We start from the raw sequence: 20,242 nt of genomic DNA, 5'->3' as shown, positions 1-20,242 counted from the left end.
TTGATTAGCCGCGTTGATGTGAGACTTTCTCCTTTTTTGTCTTCTCCACATAACCCCCATCATTATATTCTATTCCACCCATAGTGCTATATGCATGGCTCACGCTCATGTATTGCGTGAAGGTTGAAAAAGTTTGAGATTACTAAAGTATGAAACAATTGGTTGCCTTGTCATCGGGGTTGTGCATGATGAGAGCATTCTTGTGTGACGAAAATGGAGCATGACTAAACTATATGATTTTGTAGGGATGAACTTTCTTTGGCCATGTTATTTTGAGAGGACATAATTGCTTAGTTAGTATGCTTGAAGTATTATTACTTTTATGTCAATATTAAACCTTTATCTTGAATCTTTCGGATCTGAATATTCATACCACAATTAAGAGAATTACATTGAAATTATGCCAAGTAGCATTCCACATCAAAAATTCTATTTTTATCATTTACCTACTCAAGGACGAGCAGGAATTAAGCTTGGGGATGCTTGATACGTCTCCAACGTATCTATAATTTTTTATTGTTCCATGCTATATTATATTCTGTTTTGGACATTAATGGGCTTTATTATACTCTTTTATATTATTTTTGGGACTAACCTATTAACTGGAGGCCCAGCCCAGAATTGCTGTTTTTTTGCCTATTTCAGAGTTCCGCAGAAAAATAATATCAAACGGAGTCCAAACGGAATGAAACCTTCGGGAACATGATTTTTGGAACGAACGTGATCCAGAGGACTTGGACCCTACGTCAAGACATAAAACAGGAAGGCACGAGGTAGGGGGCGCACCTACCCCCCAGGCGCGCCCTCCAGCCTCGTGGGCCCCACGTTGCTCCACCGACGTACTTCTTCCTCCTATATATACCTACGTACCCCCAAACTACCAGATACGGAGCCAAAAACCTAATTCCACCGCCGCAACCTTCTGTACCCATGAGATCCCATCTTGGGGCCTTTTCCGGAGCTCCCCCGGAGGGGGCATCGATCACGGAGGGCTTCTACATCAACACCATAGCCTCTCCGATGATGTGTGAGTAGTTTACCTCAGACCTTCGGGTCCATAGTTATTAGCTAGATGGCTTCTTCTCTCTCTTTGGATCTCAATACAAAGTTCTCCACGCTTCTCGTGGAGATCTATTCGATGTAATCTTCTTTTGCGGTGTGTTTGTTGAGACCGATGAATTGTGGGTTTATGATCAAGTTTATCTATGAACAATATTTGAATCTTCTCTGAATTCTTTTATGTATGATTGGTTATCTTTGCAAGTCTCTTCGAATTATCAGTTTGGTTTGGCCTACTAGATTGATCTTTCTTGCAATGGGAGAGGTGCTTAGCTTTGGGTTCAATCTTTTGGTGTCCTTTCCCAGTGACAGTAGGGGCAGCAAGGCACGTATTGTATTGTTGCCATCAAGGATAACAAGATGGGGTTTATATCATATTGCATGAGTTTATCCCTCTACATCATGTCATCTTACTTAAAGCGTTACTCTGTTCTTATGAACTTAATACTCTAGATGCATGCTTGATAGCGGTCGATGTGTGGAGTAATAGTAGTAGATGCAGAATTGTTTCGGTCTACTTGACACGGACGTGATGCCTATATACATGATCATACCTAGATATTCTCATAACTATGCTCAATTCTGTCAATTGCTCAACAGTAATTTGTTCACCCACCGTAATACTTATGCTCTCGAGAGAAGCCACTAGTGAAACCTATGGCCCCCGGGTCTTTCTTTCATCATATTAATCTTCCAACACTTAGCTATTTTTATTGCCTTTTATTTTACTTTGCATCTTTATCATAGAAATAACAAAAATATTATCTTATCATATCTATCAGATCTCACTCTCGTAAGTGACCGTGAAGGGATTGACAACCCCTTTATTGCGTTGGCTGCGATGATTTATTTGTTTGTGTAGGTGCGAGGGGCTCGTGCGTGGCCTCCTACTGGATTGATACCTTGGTTCTCAAAACCTGAGGGAAATACTTAGGCTACTTTACTGCATCACCCTTTCCTCTTCAAGGGAAAACCAATGCAGTGCTCAAGAGGTAGCAATCATCTTGATGACAAGCTCGAGTTCATCGAAAACGGAGTTCACATGCATCTTCTATGATGTTTTCGATGTTGGAGGTTATGTCGGTTCTTCTCTTTTAGAGGTTTCTCTCCACTATATCTTAGGCATACCTCCCCTGCCTCTTCTCTTTTTGATGTCGCTGTTTTGATGCTACTCGTCTTCATCTTTTCAACAAGCTTGAGTTTGCTCAATTCGGAGCTCATTTGCAGAAGTTGTGGCAGTTTTGGTTTTCCTGGAGCATCTGTTTTGCTTGGAAGTGACATTGGGAGGCGCCAGCGGTAGTACCGCGGCACCGGAGCGGCAGTACCGCTGAAAGCCACAAGCGGTAGTACCACTGTTTCACAGTAGTAGTACCGTTGTTTCACAGCGGTAGTACCGCCCACGGCCACAGGCGGTAGTACGGCTTCGGTTCCGCGCTAGTACCACCTCGACTCAAGACCTGCGTGTCTCGTGCCGGGTTCAGCGGCAATAGCAACGGCAGTAGGAGCGGTAGTACCGCTTGTAAGCGGTCTGAGAATGGGGATAATGGTTGGATTCCCCCCCCCCCTATAAAAGGGGGTCTTCTTCCCCATTGAGCCTTATTCCTTTAGCTCGTGTTCTTCCCCCATTGTTGACCTTCTTCGAGCTTTCTATCGCTCAATCCCTCCATGGATTCTTGCTAGTTTTGGTGGAAAAGAGAGAGGAGATCTAGATCCACATCTCCACCAATCACTTTCTCCTCTATGTGGGGGGAACCCTTTGGATCTAGATCTTGGAGTTCTTCGTGTTCTTTTGTTCGTTCTTCCTCTCATTTTCCTCCCTAGCATTAGTTTCTTTGGTGGGATTTGGGAGAGAAGGATTTGGGCACTTCCTGTGCCCTTGCCGTTGCATTTGGTGCATCGGTTTGAGTTATTCACGGTGATACGTGGAAGTGAAGTTGAGAAGCTTATTACTTTTGGGTGCTTGGTAACCTTGAGCTTGTTCTTCTTGGGTGCCTTGGTTCCCTAGACGGTTGTTGGTGTTCAGAGCTCAATCATTATGGTGTAAAGCTCCGGGCAAGCGTTGGGGTCTCCACTTATGTTGTGGAGATCGCCCCGAGCAATTTGACGGGTTCCGGTGACCACCCCCAAGGGTTGCCAAAGTGTACGGGTTCAGTGACCGGCCCCAAGGGTTGCCATTTGTACGGGCTCCGTGACCGCCTCAAGGGTCACTTAGTGTAATCACGGCATCTTGCATTGTGCGAGGGCATGAGGAGATTACAGTGGCCCTAATGGCTTCTTGGGGAGCATTGTGCCTCCACACCGCTCAAAACGGAGATTAGCATCCGCAAGGGTGTGAACTTCGGGATACATTGTCGTCTCCGCGTGCCTCGGTTATCTCTTACCCGAACCCTTTACTTATGCACGTTACTTTGTGATAGCCACATTGTTTCTTGTCATATATCTTGCTATCACATAGCTGTTTATCTTGCTTAGCATAAGTTGTTGGTGCACATAGGTGAGCCTAGTTGTTGTAGGTTTTGTTCTTGTCAAATTAACCGCTAGGTTTATTCCGCATTTGTTCAAGCCTAAACCGTAATAATTTTAAAGCGCCTATTCACCCCCCTCTAGGCCACATCCACGATCTTTCACGCGTCTACTTCATCAATATCTTCATTGTCTCCGACTAGGCCGTGCCTCGGGCTTGTCGCGCGAGCGCACTGGTACGGCGGTTGCTCGGTCGGTCCTACGCTAGACTCGCGTTCTCGTCGCGTGGCCCGTGGCCACTTATGTCCTATCACACAAGGATGATTTTTTGTATATATTTGGCCAATGTTTTGGCTGGTTTTTCGGATTGGGTGGTTTTATTTAGTACCATTATGAATTGAATGATATTTATATTTCAGCCCTATTAATATAAAAATGTTCAAGGTTCTTAAAAGAGTTCATTAAAAAAATCTTATTGGGAAAATTGTTAAAGAAATAGAAAATGTTAATAAATTCTTAACGAATTTGGAAAGAAATTCATTAATTTTCAAAAAAAACTCCTTAATTGTTTAATGAAAATGGTAAAATAAATAGATGTCACATATTTTACAACATGTTCGTGTATCTAAAAAAGTGTTCATGAATTTTTTTAAATTTTGAATTCTAAAATTTCTACAAATTTTAAAACTTGAATTTGATAGGACGAGAAAAGGATAAAGAAAAGAAAATGAAGGAAAAAGAAATAGGAACTTAACAGAAAAAACGCAAAGCAATATCAAATAAAACAAAAAGGAGAACCAAAATAACGTGAAAGATAAGAAACAAAAAACAAAAAATAAATGAAAACTCAAGAAGATAAATAAGAAAAAAGAAACAGGCCAAAACCTTCTACAATATTCAAAAGACCAAAACGAATCACGTTTGTGGTGTGGTATGGCCTCTTAGCTAGAGGAAAGTGTGTGTTTCCTATGAAAAGCGAAGTATTCCCCGCGTTGGGCGGGAACTAGGATTTTGCGAGGAGCTCCATAGTACGGAATAGCCCCCAAAAGCGCACCCACGGGAATGGGCTGGCCGCTGGATGTTTTTATCACAGCAACGTTTTCTGACTGGTCTGTTTGCTGTGTTGGTACAAATGTCTTGTCGGTTTTCGCCCTCCATTTTTATTTTGTTGAAATTATTTTTATGTATTCAAACATTTTAATTTAAAATATATTTCTGAAATATACTATGTAAATATGTTCAAACATTTTAAAAATATTTATTCATTATGTATTTTTAAAAAGCTTCATATGCTTAAAAATGCATGTGTCTAAAATTTTCTCAATTTATTTGAATTTTCTATATGAATTTTCATAAATTAAAAATACTTCAATTATTAAAAAGGTAAAAATAATGAAAAACGAACAGAGAAACTTGAATATACATAAAAGGAACATTAAAATGAATAAAAGAACAATACTAAAAACCTTAGGAAAAGGAAACGAAATAGAAAAAATCAACAACAAAATAAGAAGCATCCGTAATAAATAAACTAGTACATGGGTCGGCCCATATATCATTGCTCCATTCATTATTGCGTGTAGCAGCTTCTCGGAAGCTACTATTTGAGAGCTACCCCTTGCAAAGTGCTCGCAGCAGAGCCTCTGCATCCTGTTAGTGAGCGAGGCGTACGAGCGCGGGAGTGCCCCGATGTGCCATGTGGCAAGCTCCAACGTTTCAAGGTGCTGCACAATGGGTGTTTTCATTGGGACGGTTTTTGTCTTTCTTTTGTTTTTTGTGATTTGTTTGCTATTTCATTTATGGTTTTTTCTCATCGGTTTTTTTGTTTACATCAAATAGGAGCGTGTGCTTCGGCATGAAGTATAGTTATGCTTTTCACGTGAAAGCACATTGTGCTTCCACAAAAAGTGAAGCACAAATGCCCTCGCATCAAGCAACAGTTGTACTTCCGCATGCTTCCCCCAAAAGTGAAGAACACTAGTGCTTCTTGCATGAAAGTTCCCTAAAACTGATGCACAATTAGTGTTGTATTACAACAAGGGTTAGTACAGTTTTGGAGCATATACTTCTCCCATATTTTTTTGTCAAAACCTATCAACATGGGATATTTTTTAGATCTCGACGAGAGGAGTGCAGAGGTGGAAATTGTTTGTAATTTGGACACACGATTAATGAGATGAATAGTTTCATAAAAAGAATCTACGAAAAGCACAAATAAACCCATTTATCTCTCCCTACGCCTGGGGAAAATCCCACGGCAACACCTTAATTGCAACAACTGGCACATACCCTATGCGCCACTTTTCATCACCAGAGAAGGTCTGAGTGACCTTTATGCTTCCCCAAGTGAAAGCAGAACCGTATTTCCCCATAACTGAAGCACAAGTAGTGTTGTATTGAAGCATGAGTTATTACAGTTGTGGAACACATATTCCACCCTTATTTTTTTTGTTAAGATCTATCAACATAGTATCAATTTTTTAGATCTCGACGCGAGGAGTGCAAAGGTGAAAACAGTTCATATTTTGGACGCACGGTTCAAGAGATAAATCATTTTGAAAAATGAAATATATGAAAAGCAAAAATAAACTCACCCATCCCTACGTGTGGGAAAATAAAGCAGGTCGGAGTGACCTTTGCAAGGAGTACACGTGTTAACTAACGATTTCAAAGTTTCCTACTAGATGGGCCTGTGTGTATTGGATTTTGGCTCCGACAGAATTCAAGCTTTGTCCATGGCACGTAACTTGTACTCCCTCTGTTCCAAATTAATTACTCGTCGTATTTGGAACGGAGGGAGTATAAGTCTAGAGACATCCTATTTGGCGCTTACAACGACGAATAGTTGCCCAAACGCATAGTCGCATGCATCGTGGGACGGCCAAGTTCGGCCGCTGCGTCTTGTTTGTTATAGAGCACCCCTCCTACACGTTTTAGCAATTTCTCCGGTTTGCACTTGTGTTTTTACATGAAACACAAGCATTTTCTTAAGAAAAATGTGGTTATTTTATAATTATATGAACAATCTTAAAAAAAGGTGTTGCATTCTTCTGAATTTACATGAAATATTTATTAAAATGTGTTAATATTTTTAAAATTGCACAAGCATTGTCTAAAATGCATGATTGTCTTCAAAGTTTGCACGCACAATTTCTGAGAAAAGGTCACCATGTACTTCAAAATGTACATCATGTGTTGAAAAATGTTTGCCATGTTTTAGAAAAATGTTCGTGGTGCATTTTGAAAATATTTCAAACTTATCTGTATAGATGAGAAAATAAATCAAAGAAAAGGGAAAAAGAAAACCAAAGAATGAACACAAATACAAAAAAAAAAGACACGGTGCAAATGGCCCAGCTCACACTGTCAGCAATCTGCCGCACTGAGTGTTAAGTGGAAATACCCACAGGTCTCGCATAAGCTAGCGAGGTAGCACGCCTAAAAAAGGAACTCGCGAAGTAATTGGTCAGGTGAATGTGCATGCCGGGGACTCATGAGATTAGGCGATAATGACAAAGCTTGGATAAACGTGTGATACGGGTGCCATGAATTGAGTTTTGTCCATTTGCAGTATTTTGTTTCTTCCGAATGATCCAGTTGCACACACTCCCCGCAGATATGGCATGTGTACAAACATCATTTTCATGTGCTATGACATGTGAAACAGCTGAGAGCTCTTTTTCTCCTCCGAGACCAAGAGATGTAGGAGTATATCATTTCTACACGTCAAGCATCTCTATGTGTAAGAAGTCGAGTATACGGTGCTTTCCCCTCCCGTAAGGCTAGGGTTTCTCTTCCTCTCGGGCGACTCCGTCGCCCCTGAGTCTCCCATCCCGATCGATCCCCCTCCCCGCGAGTGGAGTCTCGATCGGCCGTCCCTCGATCCTCCCCACTCCTCGGTAGCGATGGATCCTCTCGCGGACGCCCTGTCGGGCACCAGCGCTGGCGGCGGCTCCCTCGGAACGCCGGACCTTGGAGAGTTCATGGAACAACTCAACCTGGAAGAGAAAGATTTTGATGATCTGGTGATAGATGAGGCTGATCCGGAGATCAATGACAGCGTGAGATGGCTCGCGCTGGCTAGGGTTCATACCGATAAATCCTTCAGCCAAGCGGCCTTCTACAAGGATATGCGTGCGGCTTGGAACCCTGCGCAGCCGGTAAGGTTTCGCCCGGTTGGTCCGAAGCTTTTTGTTGTGCAAGCATCATGTTTGGGAGATTGGGAACGCATGATGTATCAAGGGCCTTGGCTCTTCAGGAATTTGATTGTGTTGATGGTTCCATATGATGGGTTCACAAAGGCAGAGGAGGTGCCCATGGTGTTTATGCCAATTTGGCTACAGATTCACAAGATTCCAGAGGGTTTCTGCAGGAAGAACATTGTGGAAAATCTGCTAAAAAACTCAGGTGAGATCTTGGAGATGAGACTAACCGGAAATACCCGTGGTGACTACATTAGGGTTAGGGTTCGGCATGATGTTCGTCGGCCTCTCACCAAGTATGTCAGTATTGTAAGGGGGAAAGAGCGCCAAGTCTATTTGGTGCGCTATGAGAAATTGGCGCGCTTCTACAGTGTATGTGGGCTCCTTGGTCATGACTGCAAAGAGTGCGGATCAGGTGTGCATGAGGAGAAGGACAAGAAGTATGGCTCTTGGCTCTATGCGGATGGTTTGAATAAACCCCCGTCCAATGATAGTTTTGGCCGGGGAAGGAGTCAGAAGGAACCTACACCTCAGTCTCAACAGCAGAAGTCGCCTGGAAAGACAGTGGTCGATTCGGACATCCTAGATACGGCTACAAGCCCAGCCAAGGAAGGACACATATCCAAGCATGGAGACCCGGCAGCTCGCAAAAGACTCTCCATGGATGATGTAGCACCAGAGGCCAATGCCTTGGCAAGGCCGAGTGGTCTGTTGACGCTCACACAGGGGAAGGGTGAGGATGGAGAACATGCCTCGCCTACCGGTAGCACTAGCAGCAAGAGGGCTCGTGTTGACTCAATCGGTGTGTCAGGTGATAGATCGGCGGCCTCCTTCGAGGAGGACCGCCGGATGCAATGAATATCCTAGTTTGGAACTGCCGAGGGGGGGGGGGGGAGGGGACCGCCGGATAGTTCGTGAGGTGTTGGTGGCCCTCTCTAAAGCCAATTCCCCGGGGCTTGTTTTTCTCTCGGAAACAAGACAGGCCTCTTCGAAGATGGAGAAACTAAAGTGGAGATTGCAGATGAAGGGTTTTGCTGGTGTCTCGAGTGATGGTATCAGTGGAGGACTTGCGCTCTTTTGGGATGAGAAGTTGCAAGTGACAGTGTTGGATTCCTGTGCACGGTACATTGACGTGCGGATTGTTGATGTGGCAAGTGCCAAGACTTGGAGAACGACGTTTGTTTATGGTGAACCTCGGGTTGAAAACTGTCATCTCATGTGGAGTTCACTCTCCCAGCTCCGTGCGCTCTCTTCGGAGCCGTGGTTAGTGTGTGGTGACTTCAACGAGGCGATGTGGCAGCATGAGCATATGTCTAGATCCCAGCGCTCTGAAAATCAGATGGGGCTGTTCCGGGACTGTTTGTTGACATGCGAATTGTGGGACCTCGGTTTCTCGGGGTACCCTTTTACATATGATAATGGGCAGCTTGGTGAGAGGAACGTGCGAGTTCGCCTTGACCGAGCATGTGCGAATGAGAGTTGGAGGGAGCTTTTCCCGGCCGCGCAAGTTGTTCACCTGGCATCTTCATGTTCTGACCACTGCCCGATCTTGGTTCAGCTTGTTCTCGTGGACCCGAGGAGGACTAGAGCCTCTCCTCGGTATGAGATTATGTGGGAACGCCAGCCGGCGCTGTCAGAGGTGGTGGCGAGTAGATGGAGGAAGAGTAAACCAGCCGGCAATTTGGCGGCCGTCCGGGACGCCCTGCATGAGATGATGAATGGCCTTCGGGCGTGGAGTAAGGAGAACTTCGGTCATGTTGCTACAGAATTGGAGAAGTTAAGGGCCGAGCTGGCTGATTTACAACTAAAAGATGCAGACAGAACGTTGATCCGTCAGAAGATGTTTCAACTTGATGAGCTGCTTTACAGGGAAGAGATGATGTGGTTACAGAGATCGCGCATTACGTGGCTGAAGGAAGGAGAAAGGAACACGACATACTTGCATAGGCGCGCCTTGTGGCGTGCGCGAAGGAATCACATATAGAGACTACGGTGCACTGATGGATCGTGGTGCTCCTCTCCATCGGACATGGAACGAATGGCCACTTCCTACTTCAAGGAGGTTTACACCAAAGATCCGACTCTTACACCTGATGTCATGCTAGAGGCTATTGAACTTAAGGTAACTGAACAGATGAACGCCATGTTGAGCGCGCCGTTTTCTCAAGAGGAAGTGTCTAACGCCCTGTTTCAAATCGGCCCGCTGAAACCTCCGGGCACGGATGGCTTCCCGGCAAGGTTCTATCAACGGAATTGGGCAGCTCTAAAATCTGAAATCACAGCTGCAGTGTTCGAGTTCTTTGTCTCTGGCTCCATGCCAGAAGGGGTTAATGATACAGCGATCGTCCTCATTCCGAAAGTCCCTCATCCCAAGGAGCTCAAGGACGTCAGGCCGATCAGCTTATGCAATGTAATTTATAAACTGGTTTCTAAATGCTTGGTTAATCGTCTCCGTCCCTGGCTGTCGGAGCTGATTTCTAAGAACCAAAGTGCTTTTATTCCGGGCCGGCTCATCTCGGATAATTCTATTATTGGTTTTGAGTGCATCCATCACATACAGTCTCTGAAGAGTAACGTACAAACTCGATCTCTCGAAGGCGTACGATCGGGTCGACTGGGACTTTCTGGAGAAGGCGCTTAGTAGATGGGGTTTTTCTGAGCAGTGGATTGCCTGGATAATGACGTGTGTTAAATCAGTCCGATATTCGGTTAAACTTAATGGGAAGCTTTTGGAAGTTTTTTCACCTTCAAGAGGCCTTCGACAAGGTGACCCATTGTCTCCGTTTTTGTTTCTCTTTGTTGCTGATGCGTTATCTGCTCTCCTGTCTAAGTCAGTGAATGAAGGAAGTTTAAACGGGGTGAGCATTTGTCGGGGTGCACCGGAGATATCCCACCTCCTCTTTGCGGATGACACCTTGCTATTTTTTGAAGCTTCAGGCCAGCAGGCGAATGTTGTTAAAGGCTTGTTGAACACTTATTCCTCGGCGACGGGTCAACTTATAAACCCCGAGAAGTGTTCCATCCTCTTTTCTGAAAATTGCGTTGGGTCAGTTGCAGACGAGATCAAGAATATATTGGAGGTAACACAGCAGATGTTTGAACCAAAATACCTTGGACTTCCGGTTCCTGGCGCCTACTGGATAGCCCAGATAGCTTATGTGCGAGGTTATTGAAGGCTAAATATTACCCAAGGGGAAATTTGCTTGACACTGTTTTTTCATCCAATAGTTCGGCAGTGTGGAGAGGTATTGTTCATGGACTTGAGTTGGTGAAGAAAGGCATTATATGGCGCGTTGGCAATGGAACAATGATAAAGACTTGGAGAGATGCTTGGATCCCTCGTGGACACAATTTCAGGCCGGTCACTCCTAGAAGGAATTGTCGTTACAATTGAGTGGCTGATTTTTTGAATGAGCATGGTGCATGGAATGTGGAACGGCTTCGGGAGCATTTTTGGGACATGGATGTTAGGGAGATCTTGAAGATTCGCACATCTCCAAGGAATGGGCAAGATTTCGTCGCTTGGTCTCCAGAGCGGTATGGACAATTCACTGTCCGTAGCGCATATCATCTAGCTACGGAGGTCCAGTACTCAATGTGACTCAGCTCGTCAAGTAGCAACTCTTCAGGTCGGAGGCCCATTTGGCAGCGGATCTGTAGCGCTCAAGTACCTCTGAAGATGAGAATTATGGCGTGGAAGGCTGTCTCGGGGGCTTTCGCTACAAATGAGTGCAAGAAATACCGGCACATCTCTACTAGAGATGGTTGTCCAGTGTGCGGCCGAGAAAAGGAGACTAGCTTTCATGCTCTAGTGTCCTGTGAGCATGCGAGGAGGATATGGGCTCAGATGAGAACAGTTTGGCGACTTCCGAGCCAAGAGCTTCTTCATGATACAGGGAAGGAATGGCTCTTAAACGTCCTAGCAAACTGCGATGATCAGATGCGGGATTGCACGATTATGTTGATATGGAGGATATGGTCTCTACGATTGGACCTAACACAGGGGAAGGATGCTCCTCCCATAACGGCAACGTCGGACTACCTCCAAAGCTATATGAATTCCTTGAACCTATGTAGTAGATTTTCCATGGAAGAAATTCTCAAAGGGAAAATGCCAATGGTCCGGGAAGCAACCGTCGAGGTCCCTAACCCTCGAACCCCTCTTCACTGGCCGTGGCCGCCGATGGACTGGGCTGCGCTCTCGGTGGATGGGCTTTCATGCAAGAGGACGGATCGGCGGCGGCGGGTATGATACTACGGCGTCATGATGGAGGTGTGATCTTCGCGGCGTACAGGTGCATCTTCAACTGTAACGACGCGTTGGAGGCGGAATTACATGCCATAATGCAGGGTATGGCCTTGGCCCTGCAGCATTCCTCCTTGCCAATTGTAGTTCAGTCAGACTCATCCATGGCACTAGCTGCAATGACTGGGGACAGCTTGTCCAGGTCTGCTTATGGGCATTTGGTAGCAGAGATCAGGCTTCATTTAGAGGCTCGAGAGTTTGTTCCATCAAAAATCAAGCGTGAGCAAAATAGGGTAGCACATCGGTTGGCATTGTATAGTCGTACAGAGTCTACTACTGTTGTATGGCTGGGGAGGAGCCCACCTTGTATTGAGGAGTTGGTGCCTTTCGATTGTAACCCTATGCATATGGAATAAAACTCTCTTTCTTTCGAAAAAAAAGCATCTCTATGTGTGTGTATATATATATAGAGATACATGGATGAATCAAAATATCAGAGTTAGTGGAGGTACAGTACAACACAAGGTCACAAGCACCCAAGCGTAGGAACGCAATGGTGAAGTTCACCGCACGCCGGAGCATACCCGAGCTGGTGGCGCCGGCACGGCCAACACCACGCGAGACCAAGATCCTCTCCGACGTCGACGACTGTTATGACCTACGAGTATACTCTTTTGTGATCAAGTTCTTCCACTGCCGACCAGGCGGCCATCCGACGACGACGCCGGCGAAGTCCGTCAAGGCGGCGCTCGCGGAGTCTCTAGTGTACTATCATCCCATTGCCGGTCGGCTGAGGGAGGTCCCCGGAAACAAGCTGGTGGTAGATTGTACCGGAGAGGGAGCGGTGTTCGTGGAAGCATCGGCCGACGCGGGCCTGGAAGAGTTTGGACATCCACCACTGCGGCCACCGTACCCATGCGTCGAGGAACTCTTATGCGATGCAGGCGATACGACAGTCGTGGTCGGCAAGCCCTTGTTCTTCATCCAAGTATGATCAATATTCTTCTACAGTTTTCTTTCTGTCTTAGGTAATTACCAGTGCATTGCAATGAGATATTGATATTCTAGTACGTTAGCTCATAATTTACCTATTCTTGCCTTTATTAATGTTCGTGATTTACCTACCTGAATAAATTCAAGGATTTTATTTGTTAATCACTTAGTGAGTATTTTTTGGTTTACCAAAGAATACACAAATTATTTGAAAGCCAATAAAAGGTGTGACACTTAAGATGGTTTAAAGAAAACTGATGAAAACAATAGAGATATAGAAGAAAAAAATTAAAAGGGAAAGAAGAAGGGGAAACATACGTAAGGTTGGACAAAACACGCTGACTGACAGAGAAAAGAATGCTATTCTTTTCTTTTCAAGTACTAGTAATTATGTACGTGCAATGCATGTTTATATTAGATAGAATAATTAGTTGCACGTTATATTAGATAAGATCTATCTATTATACATTGGTATTTGGTAAGATATCAATTACTTTTTCCGCGGCAATGGTAGGATATTAATTACATTGCAGATTTCATGGGATAGCGTTGAGTCAAAACGTGTTCGTAACCAATGGCAGTGGTGGGTAATTAGAGCGTTAAACGTGTTTGGTGCTCAACATTGGAGCGATTTGAACCGCTAGATAACATGATTTGACAGTCAAGATGGTTTGGATCTGCCCCTTTGGGTCTTTTTATATTGGTATAGATAAGACATTATTTGGTAAGTTAATAAAAAGGATGGTTTAATGGTTTTAAGGAAAGCCGGTGAAACAAACCATAGGTGTATGTAGAAGAAGAAAAAAAAATCAAAATAGAAAGATGAAGAAGGAGCGTGCGTAAGGTTGGACGAAGCACTTTATCTGATAGGAAAAGGAACATTATTTTTCAAAAAAGTAATAGAAAAAAGTAGAGATACTCATGACACTAATTTAGTCCCCGGCTACTATGTCATTAATTGGTACTACGGTACTCCCTCTGTCCCCGGCTAGTATGTCATCAATATGAGGTTCTCCTATTTCAAGGTTCAATTTTAAATATCAGTTGGATGGATCAATACTGTTTGACCAATACTATATAGGATATGATGCTATGTTTTCTTTGGAACATCCACCAGGGGAGAGGGTTCCCACCTAAATATATTACTCAAATGTAGCTATAGTGACAAGAGAGAGGAGGCGCGAGTGAACGATGCCATGAAAGGTTGTGGCATTTCTTGAGTCTCAAATCTTCCATATAATTGAAAGCACAACTGTAGGCCAATTGGTCTGCTCGTTGCCGACAAGTGTATGCTTTCCATACTTGTGGTAGAGATTGAGGGCAAGAAGGCGAGGTCCATTCAGATCAGTGAGGCAGATGATCAATGGATGGGGATATGCTCGGTGTCCTAATGGCTGGCATCCCACCAGCATGAAGGATCTTGTAAAGTGGACTTGTAGAAGAGGCTGGCTCTAGAATTGATCCATCGCCGAAGAGGGAGCCTACCCAAAATGTTGACTTTGATGGGAACTTTGGAACATCAAATTAGCGTTGCATTAGAGTCTTCTACTTCCTTGAGAGTAGCTGAGTAGGCATGTTGTAAGCATTCTTGGCTGATAAGGGCATCCCGTGTGTAAGGAAGCACTCATTGTCGGCGGTGTTGCTGATAAAGTCCCGCAACAACAAAATCACCTCATCCAAGTCTACCAAAGAACATTAGTCAGGTGGTTCCTTAGGTTAGCTAGCAAGCCATCGGTCTAACTTGTGAGACTAGTATGGTGGGGGTTTATGGAGTGATAGAATAGGTTGGGAAGCTATATTATGGAGTTGACTAAGTAGTTGTTGGTGGTGAGAGGATAAATAATATTTTTTGTAGATAGGGAAGCTGGTGGTTTACTATTTTCCAGGGGAAGGAGGAGGTTACACTTCGTGATGGCTATGATAGTGGAATGGCAAGTGGAACCAGTGCACCCAAGGGAGGTCTAGAAGCTTAGGCAGTTTGAAAGCAGATTTCATGAGCAGGCAATTGTTTTGTAAGAGTAATTTTTTGTACCTAGATGATGTTTTTTTGCAAATATTTTCTGAGAATTGAGGAATCATTTCCTGGTATAAGAGTCCTTGGTTCTCCATAAAAAGGCCCTACGAATCGCATAAATAGTATTTACAAGTCCTTTCATAAGGCGGAAAACAAATACCAAAGAGAGTAGAATGAGGCAAGCTTCGCGCACCAAAGAGAGTATAATAGTATGATGTAGGCCATCAGTAATTCAGGCACCAAAGAGAGTAGAATGAGGCAAGCTTCGCGCGAAGGTGAATGTGCAACCTGGCCTTGCAGGTAGTTGCAAAATTAGCTTGTAAAGGAGCTGAAGGCAGATGTTGGTAGTTCATCAGGAGAGAGGGGTAGGCCAATGCAGGTCAGGGGAAGAAAGCGACATAGCAATTTTGGCTATCACGATGGAAGTGAAGTGATCAGTGTTGAGTGTGAGAATGGTGGTATAAGTTGATGGTGAGTCCAGCCGTCAGGGCAAAATCATCAATGATGGATTTGACATGGATTACGTCCTGAGTGGAAGCGTGAGCTATAATAAGCGTGTCACTAGCATATTGTAGAGTGATTGAAGGAGGTGTCGGTAAATGGGGTGATGAAGAAGCTCTACGGAGTGTGCCTTAATCACCATCTACTAAAGCAGGTCTACGACGATAATTAATGGGTACGGGAATAGGCACATGTGCATTGCAAGTGCACGATTCAAACTAGAGGGGAACATCGAATAGTTAAACTTGTAGTAATATAATTGCTTAAGATATAGGCGGATTAAATCCCACAAAATTCACTCCGGCAAAGATGTTTTATATGAAGTTTGGATACTCGCCTCTTGACGAAGCTTGAGACTTACTTCAAGCAGATCCTTTACATCATGTGTGTTTTCCTAAATCACTACCGCATGTAATTGTCTTTGGTTTTGCTAATTCTATGTCGGCTGAGATTTTCTTAACTCTCAATAAATTTGAAAAAGTATGCCTATAGTTTAATAAAAAATGCAAATGGGTGAATAAAATGCAGGTTACATTTTTTACTAATAGACAGAAAATTACTTTCCGAATCGATTGAGACTTGAGAAATATCAATCGATTTTGACGTAGACGGACCCGATTCTCCTTCTGAGCTCCGCTCTTTCTCCTCCCGCAAGGGGTAGGTGACGTAGTACATGTTGAAAATTCAATTCGCTTCCTATTAGCGGCCACCCATATTGGCCTTATTACCCATTTTTGTATCTATATACACAATTTCATGGTGGAAATCTTCAACGCAACCCATTTCCCATTATGCAACCATGTCACTCCGCAAAACAGTTATTCCAGTCTCAAAGATGGTTTTAATTTAATTATCGTTCTATTTGGGTTTCAGTTTAAATGCATCTTTCTTTATTTAGTCAGATAAACAAACTTTGTGTGTACAGGTAACAGAATTAATAGGCGGAGGTTTCGTACTTGGTTTTCAGGTATGCCATAGCATCGTCGACGGCTTCGGAATGATCCAGTTCATAAAAAGCATAGGTGATCTTGCACGTGGCGAGGTGCAACCGGCAGTGCTACCCGTGTGGGAGAGGCATATTCTGATGGCACGCACTCCTCCACGCATCACCGACATCGACCCCGCATACTCACCGGTCCTAACTGGCTCCGAGTATGATGTCAATAGGATTGTCAATGACGTTATGCTATCAACGACAGTCGAGAGCATGGTGCACAAGTACTTGCTCTTCAGTCCGAGAGAGATAACTCATTTACGAGGGTATATCGTCCCATCGCTTCTCACCAAACCCGCCACCGCCTTCGAGCTTCTCATTGCTGTAATGTGGCGCTGTCAGACGATAGCGCTCGGCTACGAGGTCGATACAAAAGTACGCCTCATCTTTACGCTCAATGCCCGTGGGAGATGGAAGCATGATTTGCCCATCCCACGGGGATACTACGGAAACACCCTTGTGCACACCATAGCGGAGATCACGGTAGGTGACCTATGCGGGAAGCCACTCGGCCACATTGTGGAGCTAATTCGTAAGGCCAAGACTGACATGTCGCTGGAGTGGATGCGGTCAATGGTGGATATGATGGCACTATTGCGTGGGCGGCCAACTTTGCCTGCGCAACAAGTCTACTGGGTGACAGACAATAGTCACATTGGAGGTGACACAGTGGACTTTGGGTGGGCAGAGTGGGTTGGTGGTGAAATGCCAGTCCCGAAGCTATCAAGCTTCCACACTAGATGCAAGGATATAAATGGGGAGGAATCAATCACGGTGTCAGTCTTATTGCCAGGGTTGGTGATGGAGAAGTTTGCCAGTGAGATCGCCTCCTGGTTGAACAAGGACAACGGAGGCAACTACTTTACACCTAGCTCCCTCTAGTTATATTTATACTAGTATATCGAACACACACACATGCATAGTGTGCGTACGTGATTGAACAATAAAGAGCACCACGATCAAGAAATTATATGTATCATAGTTATACATAACAATATATCTTTAGTATAGGTGCCACACTTCTGTAATCCCGGTAATATCATAGGTTTAAGTGCTATGCAATAAGAGCCTTTTAGTTATGTCTATAACTACTCCTTCCATTCCTAAATATAAATCTTTTTAGAGATTCCAACTTGGAATACATATTAAGCAAAATGAGTGAATGTACATTCTAAAATATGTCTATATAGATCCGTATGTAGGTTTTAGTGAAATCTCTAAAAAGACTTATATTTAGGAATGGAGGAAGTATATGTTTACCACATTATGTAACAGATAATTGTTGATATGTTTGTTTAACAGTCACAAATATTGGACAGCACAAGCGTGGGAACTTTGTTTGGCAAACCTTTCAAATATCAACAACTACACAAAATCGTGCTCTGGAGTCCTACCACAACATTCTGCATCTTCCCTGTTGGAGGAATTAATGTGGAGCTATTTGCATGCATGGAGACGGGTGTGTGCATGGGATATTCCCTGTTGGTAGGGTGTGGAGTTACTTGCATGTATGGTATAGAAGAGGTTTAATAGTAGAATTATTTCATAACTCATAACTTTGAAATGTGCTAGTATTTCACAAACCATTTATTTTTATTTATGACCCGTCTTTATTGTCAACTTTGTTGAGTGAATGCTTCAAAAATAGCTCCTGCGTGATATATTTTAACAAATTTTACTTAAAAGTTACCACCCCCCATGTTATATGCAGTTCCACTGACTAGTATGAAAATTAGCAAATTTATGTTTATTTGGTTAGATTAGGAGATTAGCAGGGCTATTTTGGTTCTAGATATGTCACCCTGTGTTAGCACTACATAATTGGGCCACACTATAGAAACTTCTAAAACTTCAAATCATCAAGCTCTTAACTAAACACTTATAGAAGAAATTACCAACATAGTGGTGGCGTATATCAATACAACTTGGTAAACAAGTTGCCATCATAATGGTGCATAGTTACCATGGTGGTTAGTTTTAGTTACCAGCATATGGTGGTAATGTACTTGCATCATATGTCCTGAAAAAACCTTTGCCATTAGGCTAGTCATAGTGGGAGTAACTTAGGTAGTATCATAGCGCACTCCAAGAATTTTTTGCTTATGTGGCATGTAGTTAATGAGGAGAGAGGTGTTTAGAGTAACATAATATGTTATTGTAATATAGCGCTTTCCGAGAAAGGATGAGTCTACAAACTAATAAATGAAGCCATCTATGACAATACTACTATGTTACTTTGCACTATAAACGTAGTAACTTAGACTAGTGTCATATGCATGACACTAGTATAAGTTACTCCCCACTATGACCAGCCTTACCCATCAGATGACACGCTGGGGAATTTGATTCCTCTCTATATTCTACTCCCTCCGTCATGTAAGACATTTTTTGAATCTAGTGTCGTGTGTAGTACCATGTTTTTTCCTCCCAAGTGCATACTGAAATGGTGTATGGCTGGTCATAGTGAGGAGTATCATATAATAGTAACATGCATATGATACTAGTGTATAATAATACATCTATAGTGCATAGTACTCCCTCCTTTCCGGTTTATAAGGCTCAATTCAAAAATCTCACCAACCAAGGTAGATGGTGAGTGGTGGAATACTTTTCGTAATTTACAAAAGCACCCAATTAATGCTCTTGTTTTTCTCAAAATAATATGTTTACCAATGTATTAATTGCAATGCATGCATGCATAAAGTACATGCATTGGTCAATTTTCTCTTAATACTTGCATCCAATTATTTAATGCACCTTGAAATCTGAAATTGTGATTGGGAACAACCAAATTGAGCCTTAGGCTAGTCATAGTAGGAGTAACTTAGGTAGTAACATAACACATCTCAAGGCAAATTTGCTTATGTGGCACGGAGTTAATGAGGAGAGAGATGCTTGTGGTAACATAATACGTTACTGTAACATAACACACCCCGAGATAAAATAAGTCTATATCACAATTAATGAAGGATTGCATGTTACCATCCATATGTTACTACCCATTATGAAGGTAGTAACATATGCATGTTACTGGTCTAAATTACTGCCCACTATGACCAGCCGTATAAATTGGAAAAACTAAGATTTTGAGATGAGCCCTATAAACCGAAAAGGAGGGAGTATTATAGATGGTCTCATTTATTGCCATGCATGACACATGGTAGCATAACATATTTATTATGATACGGTATCTACCTATGTTACTATAACTCTCTCTCTTCTAATTGTCTGCCACATAAGTATGTTTGCTAGTCCCAAATGCATGATACCGATTACGTTCCCCCGTATGGCCAGCCTAAGCTAACCCTACTCTGATGAGTACGCCGACTGTTCTCCCCGCACAAAAAGAAGACTAATTAACAGCACCTTATGAAATGGCAAACAGTCATACTCCACTCATGCATGCTTCTTATTCATCACAGCACCCGGTAGCACTCGGTACGGTTCCAAAAGCAGACTAATTAACAGCAGTGATTAAGGAGCAACCAACTCGTCGCCCAGCAGCCGCATCAGCTTGCCGACGGCGTCGTAGTAGCCGCTGCATGCCTCCTCGCTGGCGTCCTTCGCCGCCACCTGCGTCATCGCCTGGTTCACGGCCAGCAACGCGCCCGTGACCGGCGCGAGGTCGGGGCAGATGAACAGCTCATTTTCCGAGAACCGACGGCTAGCCGAGAAGGGAGGCACCATGCACTTATCGGCCGTAGCGTCATAGAAGAATGTGCAGCTCATTCACTAGTAGAAAACATGGCTTTGGTTCGGGCCTGGCCAGC

At 43.6% G+C, this 20,242-nt stretch overlaps 3 protein-coding genes across 3 annotated transcripts; all 3 read left to right on the top strand.

Annotated features, from left to right (window-relative positions):
- Positions 1-8,718: 8,718 nt before the first annotated feature.
- Positions 8,719-9,708, top strand: LOC141026861 (uncharacterized). The gene has a single exon (XM_073503724.1). It carries the CDS (start codon positions 8,719-8,721, stop codon positions 9,706-9,708), a length of 990 nt encoding a protein of 329 aa, XP_073359825.1.
- A 2,815-nt stretch (positions 9,709-12,523) lies between these two features.
- LOC109748117 (acyl transferase 1-like) lies at positions 12,524-12,964 on the top strand. Its single transcript, XM_020307167.1, has one exon. The coding sequence runs from the start codon at positions 12,524-12,526 to the stop codon at positions 12,962-12,964; it is 441 nt and encodes a 146-aa protein (XP_020162756.1).
- A 3,313-nt stretch (positions 12,965-16,277) lies between these two features.
- Positions 16,278-17,354, top strand: LOC109748133 (acyl transferase 1-like). Its single transcript, XM_073505668.1, has 2 exons — positions 16,278-16,316; positions 16,404-17,354. Exons 1-2 carry the CDS (start codon positions 16,278-16,280, stop codon positions 17,352-17,354), a joined length of 990 nt encoding a protein of 329 aa, XP_073361769.1.
- The last annotated feature ends 2,888 nt before the right edge of the window (positions 17,355-20,242 follow it).

Source organism: Aegilops tauschii, chromosome 7 (genome assembly GCF_002575655.3).
Source record: "Aegilops tauschii subsp. strangulata cultivar AL8/78 chromosome 7, Aet v6.0, whole genome shotgun sequence".
Lineage (NCBI taxonomy): Eukaryota > Viridiplantae > Streptophyta > Magnoliopsida > Poales > Poaceae > Aegilops > Aegilops tauschii.
Note: the sequence above shows the minus strand (reverse complement) of the source record. Positions and strands in the feature narration are given on the sequence as shown.

Coding starts and splice junctions, on each gene's coding strand:
- LOC141026861 (XM_073503724.1), top strand. CDS start 8,719: ATGGAGAAACTAAAGTGGAGATTGCAGATGAAGGGTTTTGCTGGTGTC.
- LOC109748117 (XM_020307167.1), top strand. CDS start 12,524: ATGGTGAAGTTCACCGCACGCCGGAGCATACCCGAGCTGGTGGCGCCG.
- LOC109748133 (XM_073505668.1), top strand. CDS start 16,278: ATGTCACTCCGCAAAACAGTTATTCCAGTCTCAAAGATG. Junction 16,317..16,403: donor TTATTCCAGTCTCAAAGATG/GTTTTAATTTAA, acceptor TTGTGTGTACAG/GTAACAGAATTAATAGGCGG.